General features: G+C 45.1%; 2 protein-coding genes and 1 long non-coding RNA gene across 26 annotated transcripts in view; 1 reads left to right on the top strand and 2 right to left on the bottom strand.

The window, feature by feature from the left end:
• Positions 1–7054, bottom strand: part of LOC135302551 (uncharacterized) — a 139529-nt gene extending 132475 nt beyond the window's left edge. For 17 of the 21 annotated variants that reach the window (XR_010364139.1, XR_010364138.1, XR_010364141.1 and 14 more), the window contains exons 1-3: positions 6948–7054; positions 5675–5797; positions 3503–3585 (exon numbers count right to left, since the gene is read on the bottom strand). This is a non-coding gene — a long non-coding RNA (uncharacterized LOC135302551). The other 4 variants (XR_010364132.1, XR_010364145.1, XR_010364149.1 and 1 more) reach the window with 4 other exon arrangements.
• Positions 7055–7285: 231 nt separating this feature from the next.
• CDKN3 (cyclin dependent kinase inhibitor 3) lies at positions 7286–12577 on the top strand. Of its 2 annotated transcripts, XM_064423099.1 has the most exons (7): positions 7286–7473; positions 8171–8226; positions 8844–8888; positions 9635–9857; positions 10923–10954; positions 11487–11590; positions 12286–12577. In XM_064423099.1, exons 1-7 carry the CDS (start codon positions 7301–7303, stop codon positions 12370–12372), a joined length of 720 nt encoding a protein of 239 aa, XP_064279169.1. In that variant the 5' UTR covers positions 7286–7300; the 3' UTR covers positions 12373–12577. The 2 variants fall into 2 exon arrangements, with proteins under 2 accessions (XP_064279169.1, XP_064279170.1); XM_064423100.1 differs by lacking the exon at positions 8844–8888.
• A 2735-nt stretch (positions 12578–15312) lies between these two features.
• Positions 15313–22437, bottom strand: CNIH1 (cornichon family member 1). 3 transcript variants are annotated; one of them, XM_064423101.1, is made up of 6 exons: positions 22283–22437; positions 21063–21131; positions 20750–20797; positions 17565–17677; positions 17002–17145; positions 15313–16215 (listed from the first exon to the last, which is right to left on the bottom strand). In XM_064423101.1, the coding sequence occupies exons 1-6, from the start codon at positions 22361–22363 to the stop codon at positions 16188–16190; spliced, it is 483 nt and encodes a 160-aa protein (XP_064279171.1). In that variant the 5' UTR covers positions 22364–22437; the 3' UTR covers positions 15313–16187. The 3 variants fall into 3 exon arrangements, with proteins under 3 accessions (XP_064279171.1, XP_064279172.1, XP_064279174.1); XM_064423102.1 differs by lacking the exon at positions 22283–22437 and adding an exon at positions 21765–22016; XM_064423104.1 differs by lacking the exon at positions 20750–20797 and having other exon boundaries at positions 22283–22436.
• Between the last annotated feature and the right edge of the window lie 290 nt (positions 22438–22727).

The raw sequence follows: 22727 nt of genomic DNA, 5'->3' as shown, positions 1-22727 counted from the left end.
CTCAGCACATCTGGCTTAATTCATTTTTTAGCTGTTTGCTAACTGGAGACCAGGTGTTATTTCCTCTTTGAGATGGGAAATGCCTTTAATTGCTGCCAGTGTATCTCCCTTGTGCCAAATGGGCATTCAGCAGACCCTGTGAAAACCAGTGGAGTTGTGGGAGAAGCTGGGGCTGGGATTTGCCCACGGTGCCTTTGCAGACCTTGGAACAGAAGCTGGTCTGACTGTGCTCTTAGTCTGACAGAGCCTGAGCCCATGCAAGGCTCTTCAGCGTTTTTGAAACAGAAATGTAGAAGAAGATGTCTAATTCTGAAATCCCTACCCTCCTCCAAACAAAGGAAGTGTATCTCTTTAGCATTATGTCTTCCAAGATTTCTCCCAGAACAAGTTACAGCCTTTAAGGGACTCTACCCAGCAATCCTTTTTAGAAAGGCAGTTTTTAAAAACAATCACCTGTTGCTACAGTCTTTTGGGGAGACCTTCTGACCAGTTGGACCCAGTTTGTCTTTCAAAACTCAGTTAAACTTTAGCAAAGCTGCTCATGAATAATTTTTCATAAGAAGCTTTTTTTTCCACATCCATGTTTGGCAGGAAGCAGAAACAATTTGAGGCTGTTAGAGAAAAATCAAACTTGCCTCAGATGATCTGTATCCCCAAACAAGTTTAGAGCACAGCTGCAGATAGGTTTTGGAGATATGAGCTTTGTGCACTCACACAAACATCAAACCACATTACCGGCCCCAGGAACATGCCAGAGAAGTTCATTTGAAAATCATTATGCATTCATTTCTACAAGTAACACCTTGTGGTCCCTGCTGTGAGTGTGGTTGTGCTGCAGCTATTTCCTTTTATGTCAGAAATGTTTTTTGGAATTTTGGCAAGAGAAACACACTAATACTTTTGTTAAGAAAAATTTCGGGTTCCACAGCAGGTCCTTGAGAACAGCAGCATAATGGAAGTATTCAGATTTTTATCATTTGTAACTCAATTTCAGCTTTGCCTTACATCAGAATAAAATTCCTTCAAAGCTAATTTCAGTCCTGTCCCAAGAGAGCATTTGTCCATATCATGAAAACAGGGATTTTATTTAACACGATTACATGCACATGCTGGTGCAGTCAGATGCCTGACTGGAATAGCAGAGTTAAGGCAGGTCAGGATGAAGGTGCACTGGTGGAGCTTGGCAGGGAACCTGCTTTTAGTGTTTCTGGCTCTAGCTGAGAACATCAGTTTCTCGTTGGTGAGTTCTGAAAACAAAATTCTTTCCAAAGAAAAAAGAAAAGAAATAAATCCCTTCACAAATTCTACTTTGGGCAATTGTGTATTGGTGTCGTAACTTAAAATCAACAAACCATACAAAGGAGGTGAATCAAAGTTAAACACATCTGTGGACATGACATTCTTTGATTCTGTTTCTTACACCCACTTTTCAAAGCAGGCTTCTGATGCATCAGGCTCAGCTGGCACAGGCATCTCATTCAAGTTCTCCCAGCCAGTGCTCCTCCACAGGTATTAAATCCCTCTGGGGAATGCAGGCACAGAGGTAATAAACATATTCGTTTCATTACAACATCTTAAAAAATGTAAAAATTCTAAAAAACCAACTGTAAGCTGACCTGCAGCCAAAGTACACATTAATTATACAGCTTAAGTCAGGCGGATGCTCAAGGAAAAGAGATATAATGTTACACCCAGCTGGATACTTTGTAGTTAGCACAAATGTAATATAAAGCGTACCAGAGTTTGTCAAGTGTCTGTCTGGATTTTCAGTTTTCATTAGTACTATAATTAAAACCACATTTTCAGCTATATTACCTATAACAAGAAAGGAATGAGAAATGAGGTTGTCAAGGTCAGTCTCTTTCTGCTCTTTATCCTGAGTATCTGCAGGCCACAAGCTGTTGAATTTGGTGTAAACCAGAGTAATAGGATGGAATGTCACGTTACAACCAAACCTTTGTGGTTGCAAAGACAAACTGATGAGGTCACTTCCTTTTAATCACCAGCGGAGGGTATTTATCAACAGCCACATAAGTCAGGGGGACAGGGAGGCAGATGACAGACAGACTGACAGATATATGGAAATACAAACACCCCAAACACAGATACCACAGAGCTGATGCACAGAGCTTTCCTCTGCAGAGAGCTGCACTTGATCTTGTGCTGTCACAGCCCTTCCCATCTATAAAAGGCATATAAATGCTTTTTACGCCCTTTCTATGGCTTGCCACAGAGGGCACAGCAAAGATTTGGAAAACAGGGACAATGGATGACTTGCACAAGAATAAGCTCAGAAGATTTAGACCCAGATTCATATTTTTAACACTTTCAGAGAATTCACAATTTTGCTTACAGTCTCTAAGGCAAAGTGAGCAGGTAGCAGAGAGCAGAATTCCCAGGACGTGATGTTGCAATCACTACAGTGGGTGCTTTAATTAGAGATGGGTGGTGAAAAGCAGCACAGCTTCATCAAACTCAACATTTACCAAGGATATGACCCACAAATTCCAGTACCAAAAGTGCAATTTTTTTTCATATTCAAGTGCAGCTAAGTACTTGAGGCAACCGAAGCACCAGTGAATGCAAATGGAATTCCCTAGCTGTGGTCTAGAAGAAAAATATGGGTTTAGCTTTCATGAAACTCAGGAAAAAAAAAAAAAAAAAAAAAACAAAACAAAAAAGCAAAGCAGCTGATCAGTCATGTTACATATAAATGACAGTTTACTTGTGATACTAAAAGGGGATTTTAGCCTCATTAAAAACAAAAACTAACTACTATGAAGGAGATGAGTGAACTATTACAACACTGAAAGACTTAAAAATGATACCCCAGGAGATAACATTCTGAGAATAAAGTGAAAGAGCTCATATAAAATACAAAAGGTGTGTTGTAAAGAAGGATCAGAAGGGCAGACTTTGAGCTTCATCCAGTCATAAATCAAAAGCTTGTTCTCCATCATTCTTGTCTATGAGGTCAGCTTTGATTCCCAAGCTACAATTCCCAAAGGATGGAGGTATTTCTATTGGCAAGTATGTGTCTCTCTTCCCCCGGGCTGGCTCTGCCAGCCCTGCTGTCACCATGGACTGTCATTATCTCAATCTCTTTACTGCCCAGGATTGTTCCGTCCTGGAGCCATAGGGAACTATCACAGGGCTGCGAGAGGAAAACCCATTCAGAAGACTGAGGGCATTTGCAACAGATTAATTGACAAAGAAGTTTATCAAGCCAGGCCATCTGCAATAGTTCAGTGATTCCCCTTCACAGGGACCAAATGCTTTAGCACTCCAGGTGACATGTCAGGGATACAAACTGTTCCACAAAATAAAAGTGTTAAAACACAATTCATAAACTCTACCACCAAAGAATATAATATCAATTCTCTATCCAGTCATGTGCTTCATATCTTTTGCATTTGAGTGACTGCAGCAATGATCTTTGAGCTTTAGCTCAGGCAGACTGTGCACACTCACAAGAACAGTCTGTGTAAACAGGGCTCCCCACCTGAGCACTGGAGACGGGTTCAGCACCTCCATTTGCAGTCAGGCATCTCTGCGTGCACAGATGAAGGGCAGACACTTCCCAGACTGAAATAAACACAAAATACATTTAGTATGTGGTTTCCCCAACCTTCATGTACCATACTAAACCAGATAAATGTTTTCTTAAATCGGAAAAAAAAATCATTTCAAAAGACTTCTTGGATATTACTCAACACACCAGACTTCTACAGTGTTCTTGCACAGTGAGTTCTATTATTTGCTCATTAGTACCATAAAGGTTTCACTTCAGTAATTCTCACTTACTATAGAGCGACGTTGGTGTGTGGTGTAAAACCTGATAGTTACTGCGAGTATCTCTAACAGAGATAACATTTACACAGAATAATACAGACATCTGATCCCGTATGTTTCTAGAGATAAAAACCTTCATTCTTTTGAAGACGATTCGTAAGGGAAAGGCTTCGATGGGGGTAAAACCTAAATTGTTAATACAAGATCGCCCTCTACTGTTTAGGAGAGAGGAGAACGACGGAGGACCGCAAAGCCTGGTGTGGGCTGGAAGGGACCTTAAAGCCCAACTCGTTCCACCTCCTGCCAAGGCAGGGACACCTTCCACTAGCCCAGGCTGCGCCAAGCCCTGTCCAGCCTGGCCTTGGGCACTGCCAGGGATCTGCTCCACCTATGGTTTTTTATCATCCATAAACAACAACCTGGAAAAGTAAAATGATTCCTTGTAGGATGTTGTGGTGATATGACTGGTGGAGGGCTCCCAAAGAGACCTGGAACACCACATGAATTAATTAGGCTTACTAAAACTTCCAGAAACTGAGATATGAAAGGAGAAGTGACATGTCTTTGGCATCACAGATGATTGTCTGGAGTTATCAGTTACCAATGTTCTTTCTTCAAATTATTTTGATGATTTGGACATTTCAGATCTGATTTTATATCTCCTTGCAGGGAAAGCTCACACCTGTAGAGCTTGTTTGTTCAAGGTTTGTCTTTACCTAAGAGGATGTGCCTTCAATCTCCTCCCCTCCTTGTTTGACACCACTTCCCTGGCTGTCTCTGCCACACATTCACATTCATTCCAAGCTTTCACCTGATGTAAATCAATTATTTATTTTGTCCATGAAACCTGAGTGTGGAATGGCAGACAGAAGATGCCACATGGGTGCAGCACTCCACTGTCCCCAGAGATGAGGGCTCTTCCCATGACCCAGGGACAGCAAAACCAGGTTAGGCTTGGCTGTACTGGTCTGGGATTTCAACACTTTACTGGTGTGAAAAGTTGTGAACTCGGGATGTAAAGCTCTTCCCTTTGCTTGGTGCAGGCAGACACAAGAGCCAGGTGTACCCAGAGGAACACCTGACTGCAGTTCCTGGTCCAGCCAATTGCCTAAAAGCCCAATTAAAATTCTGATTAAATCATACCTTTCACCAACTAAATTGTTCAAATTACAAATTTTAACCTATGTCTTTTATCCACTTCACAGGCCCTCAGCCTATAAACTGACAAAAACTTCCAGAGTGTAAAGCCTTGATGTTGATGCTCTCCTTTTTATATGTCAAAAGGACACTTTTTTTGGCAGAAAACTATCTTTCCTACAAAATACACAGCAAACAATTTGATGTGCTGGGCAACAGCTCAATTTAAGAAATAAACAGACCACCCTGATAGGTAATCAGCCAATAAACACAATATTTGTCATTTAATTCTGGAAGATGCCAAGGGTAATAAGGAAATTCACAGGACTTCCTACTGGATTTGTGGCTCCTTTTTCCAACTTTTTTCCTAGATCTAGTTCAAATTTCACACATACTATCCCTATTTATTTCTTCCACAGCCATTATCACTATTTTCCATGCAATACCATTTTGATTTCCACTACATGAATGCACCCAAATTCCTGAGAATTCTTTTGATCTTTTCAAAGAATGACCAGGAGCATGACCATTGCTGTTCTTTTTATGTTTATTTATCAGCCTCACGCTGCTACTTCCATAAAGCTGCAATCCCCAGACTTCAAGTCTGCAATTACTTTCTCCTGAACAGGCAAAAATCAATAACAGGAGGAAAAAAACACAGCAAATTTCACATTTTGATCAGAGTACATGTGTTGCACATAATATCTAATGGGACCACAGCTAAAAACAAAAGCAAACAACATACCTGCTCCTTTGTGTCTTTCTGAGTTATTAAAATCATGTTTGCAGCTACAGTGACTGGCTGTCCTCACACTGCCTCAGTCCTTAGGATGTATTTCTTCCCATAGCTCATCATAGTCTGCAACATCTGGATTGTTTTAATTCCCCATTATGCTCAGTAAGGTAATTTTTGTACCTCTGCTATCATATTCTGAGTTTTAATAAACTTGTCTTCTCCTTGATCCTCTCATCATCTCTTTCTTCATTCCCTGAACCCATCCTAAATCCTGCCATTTCAAGCAATTTGCTCCTACAATCCTTCTCAGGCAGGTTTCAATAAAGCTTCCAGCTCTGGAACCAAAGTTACTAATGTAGGACTGAAATTTAAAATCTCCACACCTGGAGATCTTGCACTGCTCCTACTGGGAATCCTGCCAAGCTCAAACCATTTGAGCCCAGCCATTCCTTTGACTTGGAACATTTTTGGAAGCCTCCCTGGCACTGACCTCTAAATTGATGCCAAAACTCACTGTTTGTGACTGGATCCTTCACAGCTCTATGTGTGTCTAAGCACAGCCTGTAGAAATGCCTTAATACAATTTAAAAAATAAAATCCCACACTGTTCATTTATGTATTTCTTCTTCTTGATTAATGGCCAGAGTTACTCCCAGAATAAACCAGAAATTCTGCAAAAAAAGATCTACTGGAATGCCCTAAGCACAGGCCGTAGCCCAGCTCTTAGAAAGAAGGAGCCAAAAGTATTTTTTCTTCCCTGGAGCTAGTTATGTTCAGATAAAAACTCCATGCAAGAGCCTCAAAAAACTATTTTTACAGCACGATTGAAAGCAATACCATGACAAGCATATTTGACTTCAAGTTCATGGCTTAAAAGAGCAGAAATAGCTCATCTTCTAATGTTAGAAAGTCCTGTGGTCTCTGCACATAGAACTGACCACCCAAAACCCCACAAGGCACCTGCTCAAGATCATCCCTGCTCTTGCATGTCCTGTGAGTGAAGGCTCACATCCTTCTCCATGTTTTATCATGGAATCAGGGAACGTTTGGGGTTGAAAGGGAATTTAAAGCCCATCTAGTTCCACCCTCTGCCATCCGCAGGCAGGTTGCTCCAAGCCGATATTTGAACATTGCCAGGGACGGGGCAGCCACAGATTCTCTGTGCCAAGGCCTCACCACCCTCACAAGGAAGTTTCCTCGCCAATATCCCATCTAACCCTGCCATATATCTTTGTGAATTCATTCCCCTTGCCCTATCACTCTTAAGAACCACTGGGATTACCAGGAATGGGATAGTGAATGATGAACACACCCCCGAGAGGGATTTTAAATGGAATTAGAGGCGGAGGTCCGCCCACGCCCCTCCCTCACGGAGCCCTCACGGAGCCCCGCCCCCAGGCTCGAGACCGCCCCCTTCCCGCCTCGCCGCCTCACCCAATCAGCGCAGAGACCACCGCATCTATTTGCATATTAAAGACGGCTCTTCTCGCTGCTCACCAATCAGAGCGCTCCTCTCATGAAGCCGGGGGGAAGGCCTGCTCGGCTTTCCACGCGCCCGCTGAGCCGCAGCTTCCCATTGGGAGACGGGCCGGTGGGCGGGGCCAATTTGAACGGGCGGCGGCGGGGAGCGGCGCCATGATGAAACTGCTGAGGGATCGGGATCCGGATCGGGATCCAGATCCTGGTGCTGTCGAGGGTCCCGGCTCCACGATGAGCTCCCCTCAGCCCTCTGCGGCGCCAGCCGACGGTTTCGCCTCCTCAGACGATGAGGCCGCCGAAGAGGACCCGAGCCCGCTCCACATCTCGTGGTGAGGGGACACCCGTGGGATCCTTTCTCTGAGGGAATTGTATGAAATCCCTATCCTGAGAAACAAGAGGGTTTTCTCTCCGCAAGCGAAGCCCGAGCCGGGCTCTGGACACCTTCCAGGCTGCGCTGCTGGGGAAGTGTCAGTGGGTGTGGGTGGGCTGGAAGGGGCCACTGAGGCCGGCGCTGCTCCAGCCGCCCTGCCCAGGCAGGGTCACCCACAGCAGGAGCCAAGGATCGCTTCCAGGTGGGTTTTGACTGTTTCCAGGGAAGGAGACTCCACAACTTCCCTGGGCAGCCCGTTGCAGGACTCTGTTCTTTACTCACAGGGTGGTGATGCCATGGCACAGGGCAGCTGTGGCTGCCCCTGGATCCCTGGAAGTGTTCCAGGCTAGGTTGGACAGGGCTTGGAGCAGCCTGGGCTGGTGGAAATTGTCCCTGCCCATGGTAGGGGATTGGAACAAGATAATCTTTAATGTTCCCTCCAACCCAAACCTTTGGTCACCCTCAAAGTAACATTTTTCCTCATATTCACTTCCCATGTTTCATTTTGTGCCTGTTGGCCCTCATTGTCCCACCAGACACTGGTGAAAAGATCTGGCCTCACCCTCTTGACACCCCCTCCAAAGACATTTATATATTTAAATAATTGAAATCTTCCCTTCTGCTTTTTATTTATTTTACTTTTTATTTTCTAATAGGTTGTCTTTGTCTCCTGTCTACTCTTCAGAGTTCCTAGGATTATGTTCCCTTCCAGGTGAGAAGCATTCACTGAAATTTGCAGGCATATTTGAAAGCTGAAGAGGGGTAATACTTTGTACCCCAAATTTCTGTGTTGTGACTTCTTTTGTAATCTACCCTTGGAATAAGGGTTTTGGAGACACCAAAGCTAATCTAGAGAATATCTTAATGCAAGATCACGTTTTTTAGTTGAAAAAATAAACATATAAACTTTGTCTGCATTTTTAACTATCAAAACTGCAGCCATGGTGAATCTCCACTCAACTCTTAAGTGATCTTTATTCACCCCTTTTATTTGTTGGATGATTTTTTGTGTTTTGTGGGGGGATTTTATGCTGTATCCTGATTTAAAATATCCAAAACTTTTCATCTGGAAAACACAAAGCACCTTAAAACCTTGGGCAGATTTCTTTAGTTAATCCTATTACATTACAGTATTAAGCAGATAATGGTGTTTAAACTGTCTTCTGCACCAGGGATCCACTTGCAAAAACAAGAACTGTGCTTTGTTCAGGCGTGGCTTTGTTCCTTGCTTTGGTTTGGGGGGGAGGCTGCCTGCTCTGTTCTGCTGCAGCTGCCATCCCATAAATGTCACTTACCCCAGTGGTGATAGGTGTTCACAACTTGTTTCAGGTTGCAGGTTTAAGGATATCAGAAGAAACCTTCAGAAAGATGTAGGTGAGTGTTCTTTGTGTCAAGGGCAATTCCATGACTATGGAATAAATAGTCAGGATATTTCCAGGCAGGAGCTGCACAGAACCCGTGAGGCATCTTCAGAGCAGCTGGGACCAAGATGAATTACAAGCTTGTAGTCTTCCTTTTTCCCAGAGAAAAGTGAAATTGGGGTAGAAAGGAGGCAATTATGTAAAGATTTGTGCTGAGTATTCATCTGTAAGCACTAAAGAGCAGAGACTGACAGCAAATCCCCACAGTGTTTGGGTAAGTCAGGCTTAGGAAGGAGCTCCTGCTTGTGAGGGTGGGAGGCCCTGGCACAGAGCTGTGGCTGCCCCTGGATCCCTGGAGTGTCCAAGGCCAGGCTGGATGGGGATTGGAGCAGCCTGGGACAGTGGAAGGGCTGGAATGAGATGGGCTTTAAGGTCCCTTCCTACCCAAACCATCCTGGGATTCTGTGATTTTAACTGGAGATGGGCCAGAAACATTCTGAAGTGGATAGCAGGCTGTCCTGAGTGCTGCTGTGTTCTCCAGTGACACTTCTCTCAGGATTCCCTCTGAACTGAGAAAATTCCTCTCCTGGATTACCTGAAGGGAAATGTGGGAGACACTCAGTGGAAGAAAGAGTGCTGAGACCAAAACTGCTCACTCCTGTTATCTCAGCCCCAAAGATTAAACAAGAGACTCAGGGCTGTTTATCCTTAAGCTTGATAGGCTTTTGTTTATCTGCAAGTGTCCTAATCTGCTGGCAGGAGAACTGAAGAGCTGTGGGGTCCAGGATGTCTTTGTGCTTTGTACCAGAGGAGAGCTCTCAAAGTACCGAGTACCAAACCTGATGGACGCCTACCAACAGCACGGGATGTGTGTGCACCACCACCCCATTCCTGATGGGAATGCTCCTGACATTGCCACCTGCTGCAAGATCCTGGAAGAGCTCAGAAGCTGCCTGGAAAATAAGCAGAAAACAATGATACAGTAAGTTCTGGCTGCCTCCCCATCACCCCATGTTCCTGTAAAGGATGCCAGCTCCCCTCCAGCTGTATGGGCAGGGGAAATAGGATGGTGTGAAAAGGCAGTTGCACTCTTTAGGGTTAGTTCATGCTGTGATGTCTGCTTGTTCCTCCTCCTGCAGCTATTTGGAGAGAATTCTTCCTTTCAGAAGATCAGAATATCCCATTTCAAGATTAGAATGTCCTATTTCCCCTTGCTCTGTCCAGCAGGAGTTTTAAAGTGTGTTTTGGGTGGCACCACAGGGCTCCTTGCTCCCAGCCTACCTGGATATCAGGTGTACAGAATGAGTTGGGAGCTAAAACATTTCTTTATCAGAGTTGTGACTGCCCCATCCCTGGAATTGTTCCAGGCCAGGGATGGGGCTTGGAACAGCCTGATCCAGTGGAAGGTATCCCTGCTCATGGCACGGGGCAGAATGAAGGGACTCTGAGGTCCCTTGCACTCTATGAGTCTATAACATATCCCTGGACTATTTATCAGGGACTCAGTGGGTTCCAGCAGTGCAAAATTCACTCCTGATTTCCATGAATGGGTTTAAAGGAGTTTATTTAGCTGAGCTCAGAAGAGGGGGGAAGAGCTTTGCAAATTCTGTGTTCCCTGAATGATCTCCCTGACACCTTCCTGTACAGACATCCACTGAGTCCTTGGTCTTTCTGCTGACACAGAACCCTGCTCTTCTCCTCACTGTCCTCAATCCCTTAATCTGGAATAGGATCTAAAGAAATTTGAAATTGTCCATCCTCCTACTGTTTCCTGTCCTCCTGTGCCTTTGGGACTGTTAGCAGGTATGAAGGGGAACTTTAAAATTGGAGTTTCCATGGAAAGACCCAGAAGGTCTGCAGAATAAATAGGATATATCCCTGTAGGTATAGAAAATATGTAGAAATTCTTGTTCTGACTTTTTTTTTTTACCACTGCTCCTCTTGATTATATTAAGGCAAGAACTGTGTCCATCTATTTATGTGTTGGGGTCCCTGGGTGCTGCAGTTTGCCACAGCTCATTACACCAGATGTTTTCTTTTCTCCCAGCTGTTATGGTGGCCTTGGACGCTCATGCCTTGGTGAGTATTTGTCTCCATGCCTGATTAACCCATCCCACAAACCCACAGAGCCAAATTGCTTCTCTGTGGATGCAATCCAAACTGTCACTGCCAGGAGCAGCCTGGTTAATAGAAAGGACATGAACCAATTCCTCTGCATCTGATTCATCCCAGTGTTGCCCCTTGAAGCTTTTAGGAGCGTTAGTTACTGTGTGTTCCAGAGGAAGGGGTGTGGTTATGGCCAGAAGACACAAAGGGGAATTAACTGGGTGTACTGGCACTCATTCCTGAAAAGCCTAGGAATTACATGCCAGATGCTGCTGGGAAGGCAGGGGGAAAATAGTTTGAGGGTTTTCACCTTTTTACAAAGCCCATAAGCTTAGGCAGCAGCAGCAGGCAGATGGGCCAGTGCCCAGAAATAGGATTCTGCAAGAGATCCAAGAGCTCTGGGACACGGATAGGTTTGCCAGGGTGGTTTTCATGGGACAAATCAGTGGCTGTGTGCAGTCAGAGGTGCCCAGCAGCATTCAGGAGTAAACACTTTCCCCTGCAGTGGCTGCCTGTCTCCTGCTGCAGCTTTCGGACACCCTGGCACCTCAGCAGGTGATCGAGAGCCTCAGGAGCCTGAGAGGATCAGGGGCCATCCAGACCATCAAGGTAAGGGGGCTGCAGCAGGTAATACACAGGTCCAAACACCAGGGAGAGCTCAGCCGTCCCCTCCTTCACTTCCCAGAGATACCTCTGTGTTTCCAACAGCTGCTCCCTGGGTTTGAGCTGTTTCCTGCTTTCAAGAAACAGCTTCTTCCAGTAAACTGGTGACTGGACAAGAGGGAAAGGTCTCAAGTTGTGCCAGAAAAGGTTTAAGTTGGATAATGGAGAAATTTTTTTTCACTGAAAAGGTTATCCAGCCCTGGCACAGCTGCCCATGGCAGTGGTGGAGTCCCCATCCCTGGAGATTTAAAAGCCGTGTGGATGCACTTAGGGATGGGGGGTAGTGCTGGGGGAATGGCTGGACTCAAAGACCTTAGATTTTCCAAACTAAATGATTCCATGATTCAAAATAAAGCAGCTTTGAATTGTGACAACTCCCACCTCTGAGGACCACGTTTTGCATTACCTTGGGGTGATGCATCACCTGTGGCCATTATGGGGAAGCACAGGATCCAAGTCAACATCCATGGAATCTGTGTCTGACAGTGCAAAATCCCAGAGGGTGTGGAGTAAGCACACGGAGAACAAATGTACCAGAGGGTGCAGTTTTCATCCAGGGTTATCAAACAGCTTTTTAACACAGGTGGTGCCTCTTCCTAAAGCACAGAGCACTCACTGCAGATCTGGTTGTGCATTTCCAGCAGTACAATTTCCTCCATGACTTCCGGGAGAACCTGGCTGCACACCTGGCAACAGAGGACCCGGTGCTGAGATCGGCATCGCGGTAGCTGATCCTGCCACGGCGTCTGTGCCTGTGTGGAGAACTCCTGGACAAGACACCTCTCTCCTGCCCTTTCCTCAGTGCTACTGCCTCTGTGACACAGCTGCTGCCTTCCAAATCCGTGTGTAAAGTATTGGGATGGGGAAGGAAATCCTAGAGAACATGTGCTATCTTCCCATCTTTGGTGACTTTAATACTCGCTGCCTGAAAAATACGTGTACAAGTGTGTTTGTGTCCATTGCTGTTGTGCTGGGAGAATGGAGCTGGAGAGAAATTCCATCTCTGGAGCTGTTTAAAAACACCCTCACACCATCGGCTCTGCTGTAAAGCAAAGTCAAGTCAAGCTGGAGCACTCACCCCTTACGAGCTCCTAACAACTTGTTGTGAAGTGTCACGGTTCTGCTCCATGTGTTGAGGGATATTTGGGAAGGAGTCTCCTCATTCCAAAAGCAGGTGGTGTTGCACCACAAATCTGTGACAAAGCCAGCAGGGGGGTTGTAGGTGACTGTGGCAGGAAGACACTGCTGCAGCTGCGTGGGTGAGCTGGCACAGCCCTTCTGCCTGCTGCCAGCACTGAGAGTAAACAATCAGCTGTGGGCTGGCAGGATCTCACAGGAATGGGCCTCTAGCAGTCCCCAGCCCTCCTGATTCACTATATCCATTCAAAGTTCCTGGCTTTGCTAAAGTTCAGGATTTTGATAAAGTTCAGGACCATCTCAAGTCAAAAGCTGGGACAAGACCCCACACAACACCAGGGGCCTGGTGTTGAAGAAGTCCCTGCTTTGTGAACTTCAGAATTTGTCTTTTAACATTTGAACTTTGAGCACAATGTGCTTTCTGCAGATTGATTAGTGTTTACTGCCATTCCCCTCCATACTCTAACAGCAAACAGGAACTTTTCCAGTTTCACAGTATAGAATAATTTACAGCAAATACCCTGCCCCATATGTGCTTCAGTGCTTAATCCTTGCAACTAATGGCTTTCAGATATTAAATATTTATCACATGACTCAGCAGGAAGCTTGCTGAAGGCGAGAGAAATGTTCTTTATCTTCTCCATAATCATTTTGCCTCCTAGAACTCTAAAAACAACAATCAGGACCACATTTTGAATGCCAAAGGCCTGGTACTCCAGCAAGGCATCACACAAGAGCTCCTCCAACATTCCTGGGAAAGGAGGCTGACTTTGCAGGACAGGGATGGTGTTATCCACACCCCTGGCAGCTGGGAATACCCATCTGCACCCCAGGTCCAGCTGAAGCAGGACAGTGCAAACACTTTGGTAAATATTGCTGGGCCCTTGCAGCTGGAGGGGCTGCAGGAGCAGCTGTCAGTTGGGCTGTCTCAGGCCTGCATTGTTTATTCCCGTGTGGAATTTGGCTCAAACCAGCCCAAATGCCAAGGGAACAAGAGATTTGTTTAGAAGGTTGAGGAGAGCCAGGGGCTACAAGCAGCCAGTCTTGTTTCCATAATGGATTAATAAACATACAAACATAAGAAAGGTTTAATGAGCTTTGTTTCCACAGGCTGAAGACATCTCTTACATCTGTGGAAGAGCCAAGCAGCAGAAAAATAAAAATGAGCCAATAGGAACAATATTCATGAGTTTCCAAAAAAGCCTTTCAAAAATTCTTCAGTGAAAAGCTAAAAGTTATGGTTGCACGAGGAAAAAAACAATCATGGAATGCTGAAGGTTTGAGCAGTAGGGGCACAGGAAATGTGAGAAAATCAATTTTATGTACAAAGCAATAAACTGTCAGGACTATTATTAATTAGGAAAGAGAACTTTAACTTATCACAGTCTGAATTCTCTTACCCCCAGTATATTTATAAAAACTAGAATCTACCACTCTCCATCCCCTGGGAACCCAAACTTTGTGTGATAATAGCCTAGAAAAGGGGAGGGTTGTGGAGGAGAAAGGACAGTCCCAATCCATGGAAGGACTTCCAACCAGAGACCACACTTAGCCCCTGTGACAGGTGACATGAGTAAAGTGTTCATTCACACCCAGCACAAACAAGGGGAAAGGGGGACATTTTCACCACGTCCTCAACAATACGAGCGTGGGGCCACTAAGTGAAGTCTGGCAGAACTGTTAAATGCCATTTTGTACACACAGCAATTCCATTGCAGATTCACTGTCAGGATTGCCCAGAGAAGCTGTGGCTCCTCCATCCCTGGAGTGTCCAAAACCAGGGATGGAGCAGCCTGGGATAGAGGAAGGTGTCCCTGCCATGGCAGGGGCTGGAATGACATGGGATTTAATTTAATGTCCCTTCCAACACAAACTGCTCTGGGATTCTGTGATCTTCCAGACCAGGCTACAAAGTGCTCCACAAGCAGCTGAACTGATGGCACAAAAGCCATTCAGAGCTTTTTAAAATGCCAAAGCCCACTCAGGACATCTGTAACAATTATTTCCAAATTTCTCCCTCTTCAGGCAGACAACACCTGCCCTGTTTCATATTCCTTCCCTCAGCCATTGCCACTGCCCAACACCAGTGTTGGAATATCTGGATTTCTGGTGGAACCCAGTGCAGCCACTCATGCAATTTTCACTGCCCCTAACACCCAAGAGACCCAAAGTGAACAAATACACAGTTTATGCAAAAAAAAAAAAGTTTTTACTAGAACGGGGAAACTCTGCATTGTTCTCCAGCACAGGTAAATGAAAAAGATCCCTAATTATTACTTGTAAATTAAGCAGCTGTTCACAGTCACAATTTACAATGCAATATTTATCTGAAACATCTTTCCATGCCCCATCTGCTATTTACTTCAGGGAAAAAAGCTTCAGGAAATCAGAGCTTCCCTTTTCCGGAGGTAATTAAATTCTGTATTCTATTTTTAAAGGGAATGCAATAATCTACTGTAAAACAACTGATGAACACAGCGAGGATCTGCTGAATTTGTAAACAAAACAAAAGGCACCACATAAAAAAGAAATGTTGCTGAATTTGAGATTTGTTTTTTATTATCATTTATTGCACTAAGGAACAGCGGGGCAGTTTCACAATCTCACCTTCTGCTTTGAAAGAGTCTGTAGTATTTACTACTCTTAAACCCAAGAGTGTTTTCATCATTGGACTTGATAAACGTTGGAGGTTTGTCCATTTGTTAATCAGCACAGACATAAAAAAAAAACATTTAAATTCATTCCTCCATGGAAATTCAGCTTCTCCTATCACAATGACACAGGCTCGAGATTAAAGCAGGGTTAATGTTTGGAGAAGATACAGAAGGCTCTGGACCTATGGATGCACATACAGGGGAAGATTAACCAGATAATAAAAAAATAAACCAAAATACAACTATTTTTGCTTTTGTGTCCATGAATTAATATCCTAAGACCAACATCACCTATGGGCAAAACATACAGCATTCCAGTCATTCCCAAGCACTTGGAGCTAGGGCTGGTTTAGAGTAAAGAGTGGGATACACAAGTCCAAGTGAGCCACTACAAAGCCCATCCTACAGCAAATCCCTAGAGTACTAAGGCTAGTAGTGACCAACACCTACTTGAAGGTTATGGCTGTTCCTTATGGAGTGCAAAGTCAGAACTTTTCAAACCCCAGTCATCTTTATATTAATTTACACATAATTCATTAATTCCAGCGTCCCAGTAAAATATAAGAAAACAGTCTTTCCACAAGTATAAAATGTGGAAATATTTTAAAAATAGGGGAGTCATTGTTTTCTAACTCAATTGTGAACGTCAGGTTCCGGATTTAATCTTGGTCAGAGGTTCTTGTTGTAAAGAATCCATGTTTTTTGTGGCTTTTGCATGCACTTAACTGGAACAAAGCTTGCTGAATGTCTTCTTAAGAGCTCACCAGAACATAAATCATGCTGCAGAAGAAAAAAAAATATTAAGATGCATCATTTTGATTAGTGTTACACATTTAATTCTAACAGGGTCTATTATAAGGAACAAGTCCATGTGAGATATGTGGATTGTGACTGAAAATTTGACAAAATGACTTCTACTTTTGACTTCAACAAAATCACATTTACATCAAACACTTTCCTCTGAAAACAATGTTTCAGCTTCTTAATTAAAATACCCTGGGATTTATTATATTATGCTTAACAGAAGAAAAATGTGGAGATTTTTAGTCTACAGTCATGGAACAGAGATTCAAAATAGTAATTCTGACCAAATTAGGATTTGTGTTTTAAAGCAGAACCAGGGGTGAATGGGGATTATTTTCAGGAAAGCTGGCACTGTAGGTGATCATACAGACTCCCAGCATGTTTTGAGTTGGAAGGACTTCACAGATCATCTCACTCCAACCCCACCAATGGGCTGGGAGACCTTTGGCCAGGCCAGGGTGCTTCCAAGTCCCCTCTAACCTGGCCTGGGACACTTCCAGGGACCCAGGGGCAGCCACAGCTTCTGTGGACACCCTGTGCCAGGGCCTCCCCACCCGCATAGTGAACAATTCCTTCCCCATATCCCATCTAACCCTGCCCTCTGGCAGTGGGAAGCCATTCCCACGTGTCCTATCACTACACACCCTTGTCCAAAGTCCCAGCTCTCGCAGGCTCCCTTCCAGCATGAGAAGGATCACATTCCTATGGACAGTATTTCTCTCTGCACTGAGCCAAAGCTTCAGACTGAAGAGGAAAACTTACCCATATAGGTAGTAAAAAAAAGATAGAAGGTAGAATGCTAATTTGCACCATCCTTCTTTCTGGCAATAGGCTAAAATATCTGCATTCATGATGGTGGTAGGATCGTAGAGCCCCGGGCCGCTCATCACGGGTCTGCTCATGTACCTGGAACGAGGCACAGTGTGGGGTGACAGCCACAGGAACCCTGAGTCCTGCCCCCACCCACCAGGGAATGCCACAGCTGAGACAAGAGTCCTCCCTTTACAGAGAAGCAATTCAATTCCCATGTCTCAAGGAATGGCAGAAGAGATTGAATTGCTACTTCGACTGGCATTCCACACTGGGAATTGTCTCAGTGCACCTCTGGCATGGCAGCGACTTCAACACACACAACTCAATCCTCACACAGCACAAGAGAATAAAAACCACCCCAGAAAGCCAGGAGGTGGTTCTTATTGTACAGCCATGACCTGAACTTTCCCAGAAAGCATCTGGGTTTTCCCAAGACACAGAACACGGGACAGAAGACAGCAACAGGAGAATGAGTAACAATTCACTGAGCGTAACAGACTCGCCAAAATTACCTCCAAATATGATAAGCCAACAAGGGCATATTGAGAGCCAGTGTGAGCCACTCTGCTGCACAGAGAAACATGACACAGAAGAATGCATGGATGAGGTACTCTGGAAGTACAAGCTGGAAAAGAAAAAGGTGAGTTAGAAGTTTCGATTGCACAAAACAAAACGTGGCATTTCAGCTACTTTGGAGGCACACGATTGCTTAAAAATATTATTTAAAACCAACACTAACAAGAACAAGACTGTGGAACGTGAAAGCAGCAGCCAGCACTATGTGCCTTGCTGTTTTCACATGCTGTTCATGAACCAAGGAGAAAAATTTATTAGATTTAATGGTCAGATCAATATTTTTTATTGCTTCTATTAAATTAACAGATTCCACGCTTTATGCATGACACTCAGAAGAGGTCACTGAGATATTTCTGCTCATGCAACAGAGAAATATCAGTAGGAAACATGCTCTGCAGAACAGTTTATAGGCAAAAAGAAGTTTGTGTTTTCCTGTTTTACAGCTTTGTTTTGGTCTTCACAGATCCAGAACTTTCCAAAGTTGAAATATTCCCAAAATGTAACACCCCAGGCAGAGCTTTACCCAACCAAACCAGCGGTGACGTGGTGGCACACACAGGTCTGCAGAGGAGCTGCCCTGAGCAGACAGTTGTCCCTCACAGGTTCCCACTGTGCATGCTTTACAGCATCATGCTTCCAGCAGAAGCCCACAGAGCTCAGTCCCAGGTACCACGGAATCACAGGAAGCATGGAATGCTGCATAGATTAGTGTTGTTAATAGGAACAACATGGAGAGGTACAGAGAGTAAACACATGCAAAGAGCTGTGAAATCTCACACCCAACACACGAGTTAAGTTTTATCCAAGTCACCCCAAAGTGTTGCTATTCACTGCTTTATTACCAGGAATCATACAAATCAGACTGGTTTGGGTTGGGAGGGACCTGAAAGCCCATCCAGTTCCACACCTTCCACTATCCCAAGCTGCTCCAAGCCCTGTCCAACCTGGCCTTGGACACTTCCAGGGATCCAGGAAGCCAAAGCTTCTCTGGGCACCCTGTGCCAGGGCCTCCCCACTCTCATTATGAAGAATTCCTTCCCAGTATCCCATCCATCCCTGCCCTCTGGCAGTGGGAGCCATTCCCTGTGTCCTGTCCCTCCATGCCTTGTCCCCAGTCCCTCTCCAGCTCTCCTGGAGCCCCTTCAGGCCCTGCCAGGGGCTCTGAGCTCTCCCTGGAGCCTTCTCCTCTCCAGGTGAGCACCCCCAGCTCTCCCAGCCTGGCTCCAGAGCAAGAAGCAGCAGACCTGTAAAGTTTTCACCTTCTCAACTCAGGCCCCATAGAACTCCTCCTCATGGAAAATACCCCATTTCTACCCAAAGGTTTAAATTGTCTACCTGTATGTGCATGGACACACACAACACATTCTGCTCTTCTTCTGTTAAAACTCCAGAATATCTTCCTAGAAATCTAAAAGCTACCTACAAACAACTCACCACCTACTTTCCTATGACATTCTAATTCTCTAAATGAAGAATATCAAACAAAGCGAAGTTGCATCAACACCACCAAAATTCAGCTGTTGTACACAAAATGTTTCAAGTAAATATTTTCATCCAGATCCTTCTTTGCATACTTACCATTTACACATGGCAATTATTTATAGCAGAACCACCCTGTCCAACACACGATGCATTTGGCAGCCTGCTCAGACAGATTCACCAGGCCTGAAAAATCTGTATTTATTTACCTACACATCTCAAAATGAGTTTTTCTTTTCTCTTGTTTATTATACCCCACTCCCACGCCAGGATCCTTGCCTCTTTCTAATCTCCCCCACTTGATCCTCCCTGCCTGTCTTAGAGAAAAATGAATTACATCAGATCCTACCATATTTATCACAGAAGTGAGGGAGGATGGATCTGGTTGCTGAGAAAAGACACGACTATAACAGGAGCAGGGAAGAGAAGGAATCAGCAGTACTAAGGAGTTACTATTTTAGGCTAATCTTTCCACTGAGGTGCCTCAATTCCTACCAAGATATTTGGTTCTTTGCACAGGAAAACAACACACCCGTGTGTTTGTCCAGCACCACGTACCAGATCCCCTCAAGAGCCTGAACTTCACTTCTGGGGACTAGCCTGCTTCCACAGAACAGCAAATATGAGATTATTTCAGACTTTCAGTTGCAAAGCTGCCATGTAAAGGACACTCCATGCACGTGGGGCAGCAGAAGGTTAATATTCAGTTAAACATGCACATTTTTACACTACAAAGGTTGCAGTAAGGTCATAATGCATCAATGTAATGAGAGTTGGCCTCTCCCACACTGCAGCAGAGATGACTGGAACAGACCAAGCAAGGGAAACTGTTAGATGCACAGCTCTCCTAGCAGCAAACCTCCTCTCCTCCTCCCCTCCTTACACTGAAATATTCACTTTCATTTGTGTGCTGTACACATAACACCCTCTCCCCCACCCCCCAGTTACAGCAAATTTATTTTTTGTTGTGTATTTCACTTAGAACACACTAAAGCTACAGTTCAGGCCACACTGCTGTGCTGCCCCTGCATCCTCCCTCAGCCTGGGCACACACAAAGGCAAAGCCATAAGAAAGGCACAAAATGCTGCAGGATCAACCTCTGTGTTCTTTAACAAGCCTCCCTGACGCTGCTGGCCTGTCAGAGATGCAGGCAAATAGTTTGCCTCAAATTCTTTTCCTAAGCCAAGGAGTGTCTGAGTTGCATCCGAGAGAGGACACTGGGACACACCCCTGATCCTGGAACACAGAACAGAGAAGTGAGGATAGCACCTACCACCTTCCACTCACCCAAATCCTCAAAAAAAGATCAGAACTGACTTGGTCAATGCCTAAAAAACCCTCAAGTATTCTCCTCTAATCTGAATTCAGTAAATCTGACTTGAAAAAACACAATTTATTTCTGCCTGAAGTTATTTTCTGACACCTAACAGGCATGTAACAGTTTTCCCCAAGTTGCTGGGTAAGCAAGCAGAATTGGTTTGGCACAAAATATGGAAATCTATGAGGCTGTTATAAACCCCAACGAACAAATAACGAGCAGATGAACAGGCAGACTAAACAAAACAGCTAAATAGTATTACAAATGTTCCTAACAAAATGAAAGGGAAGTTCAAAAACATGAAACTGAAAAGCAGTACACACCTTTAATGCAATTTTGACTCTTTTAATCTTTTTGACCTTTTCAACTGTCTTTGTGCCGAAAATGTGGAAAGCAGATTGAAAGAATGTTAGTATGACAGCTGACAAGATCACCATCAGATTAATAACAGTCAGAATATTCAACTTGAAACTAAAGAATCAGACAAAGAATTTCCCTTGAACTTCTACCAACAGCGAGGGCTTCTCAACCCAGATGCAATTCTATTGCCCAGGCTGATTGCATCAAGATAACACCAAAAATAAGCACTTTACATGTATTTATTCAGCAAAACAAAATGTTTGGTGTGCTACTTACAGGATTGAGTGTATTACACTGGTCTATGGGGTTCTTGTAATCAGTCTTCAGTTCATCAAATGCTATAATCTGGAGGGAAAAAAATGAAAGCGTTTTGATTCCCAAGGAGCAATTTTGTGGTTTTTCCATTAAAAGTACCATTTTGGCACAGAGCTTCTACCTTTGTTCTCAGTAACATTTCACCTAAGTTCTGCCTACATCAACTCACAGTGAGGACAGATGTGGAACAGGTTTTACAAACACCAAAGCAGCAGTTTCATCAGATATTCAAAAGCCTCTGACTATTCTCCAACATTTTCTCTTCCTGCCTGCAATGAATCTCCTACATCCCCTTTTTCAGTTTTCAACCCCAATTGCTGTGCAGACCCCAGCCTCACCCAGGATTCTCCTGGTGGCCAGCAGGAACCTGGCATGGGGTTCCTTAATCCAGAAAAAGCAAGAGCAAGCTTAAAAGACAACAGATATTTTTCCTCATTGTCAATGTAAATGCTGAGCCCACAAACATCCCAGAACCACAGAACTGTCAGGACTGGAAGGGACCTCTGGGGATCATCCAGTCCAACCTCCCTACAAAGCAGGATAACACAGGGCAGGTTATACCTCAAAAAGGTGCATCCATTTAAAAAAAAAAGTATACTGGTCTTTTTCTTGACATAAAGTTAAAGACAAAGATGCAGCATGAAGGACAAAAGGCAGATTTACACCACAAACGTCCTGCCAAGCATCGCATCCTCCCTCAGAGCAGCTCATCGCAGGCAGGGTCCTGTTGGCTGCTCTCCCAGTGCCAGCAAATCACAGAATCATGGAATGGTTTCGGTCGGAAAGGACCTGAAAGATTATCCAATTCCACCCCCTGCCATGGCAGGGACACCTTCCGCTACCCCAGGCTGCTCCAAGCCCCATCCAGCCTGGCCTTGGGCACTGCCAGGGATCCAGGAGCAGCTCTGGGCAACCCATGGAAGGCTTTACCACGCTCACAGAGAATTCCTTCCCAACACCCCATCTATCCCTGCCTTCTGTCAGCGGGAAGCCACTGCCCCTTGCCCAGCCACCCCACGCCCGTACAAAACCCCATTTTATCCGCAGAGAGGCCGATTCCCGCTCCTAGGGCGGTTCCGGATGCGGTTCCCCCGCTCCTTCGGCAGCCGTCCGGAGCCGCCCTGGCGGCTCTCCGGAGCCGTTCCTCGGACGGTCCCCCCCTCCACGGTGCCCGTACTCACATGCCAAATAGCGAAGAAGATGAGGGCGGCCGTGAGCAGCAGCGCCAACATGTAGCAGAAGGCGGCGAACGTGAAGGCCATGGCGGCGGGGCCGCGCGGGGGCTGCCGGGCGCCTCAGCAGCCGCCGCGCAGCCGCCATGGCCGCGCCCGCAGCGCCCCCTGCCGGCGCCGCCCGCCGCCGCCATTTCGTGAGGGGGGTGTGAGGGGATGGAACAAAAACCGGGTTTTTCACCTTAAAGCGTGGGAGGAGGGAGTGCGATCGCGCTTTGCGGAGCGCGGTGTGAGAGAGGGTTGGCGTAGAATCATGGAAGTGCAGAACCTAGTTTAGAAAAGATCTACAAGATCATCGACTCCAATGACTCCTGTGACTGTCAACACACCAGAGCACTGAGTGTCGTTTCCAGTCATTCCTTGAACACTTCAAGGGATAGGGACTCCAGACCTC

Source organism: Passer domesticus, chromosome 6 (genome assembly GCF_036417665.1).
Source record: "Passer domesticus isolate bPasDom1 chromosome 6, bPasDom1.hap1, whole genome shotgun sequence".
Lineage (NCBI taxonomy): Eukaryota > Metazoa > Chordata > Aves > Passeriformes > Passeridae > Passer > Passer domesticus.
This window is presented reverse-complemented; position numbering and strand designations above follow the sequence as displayed.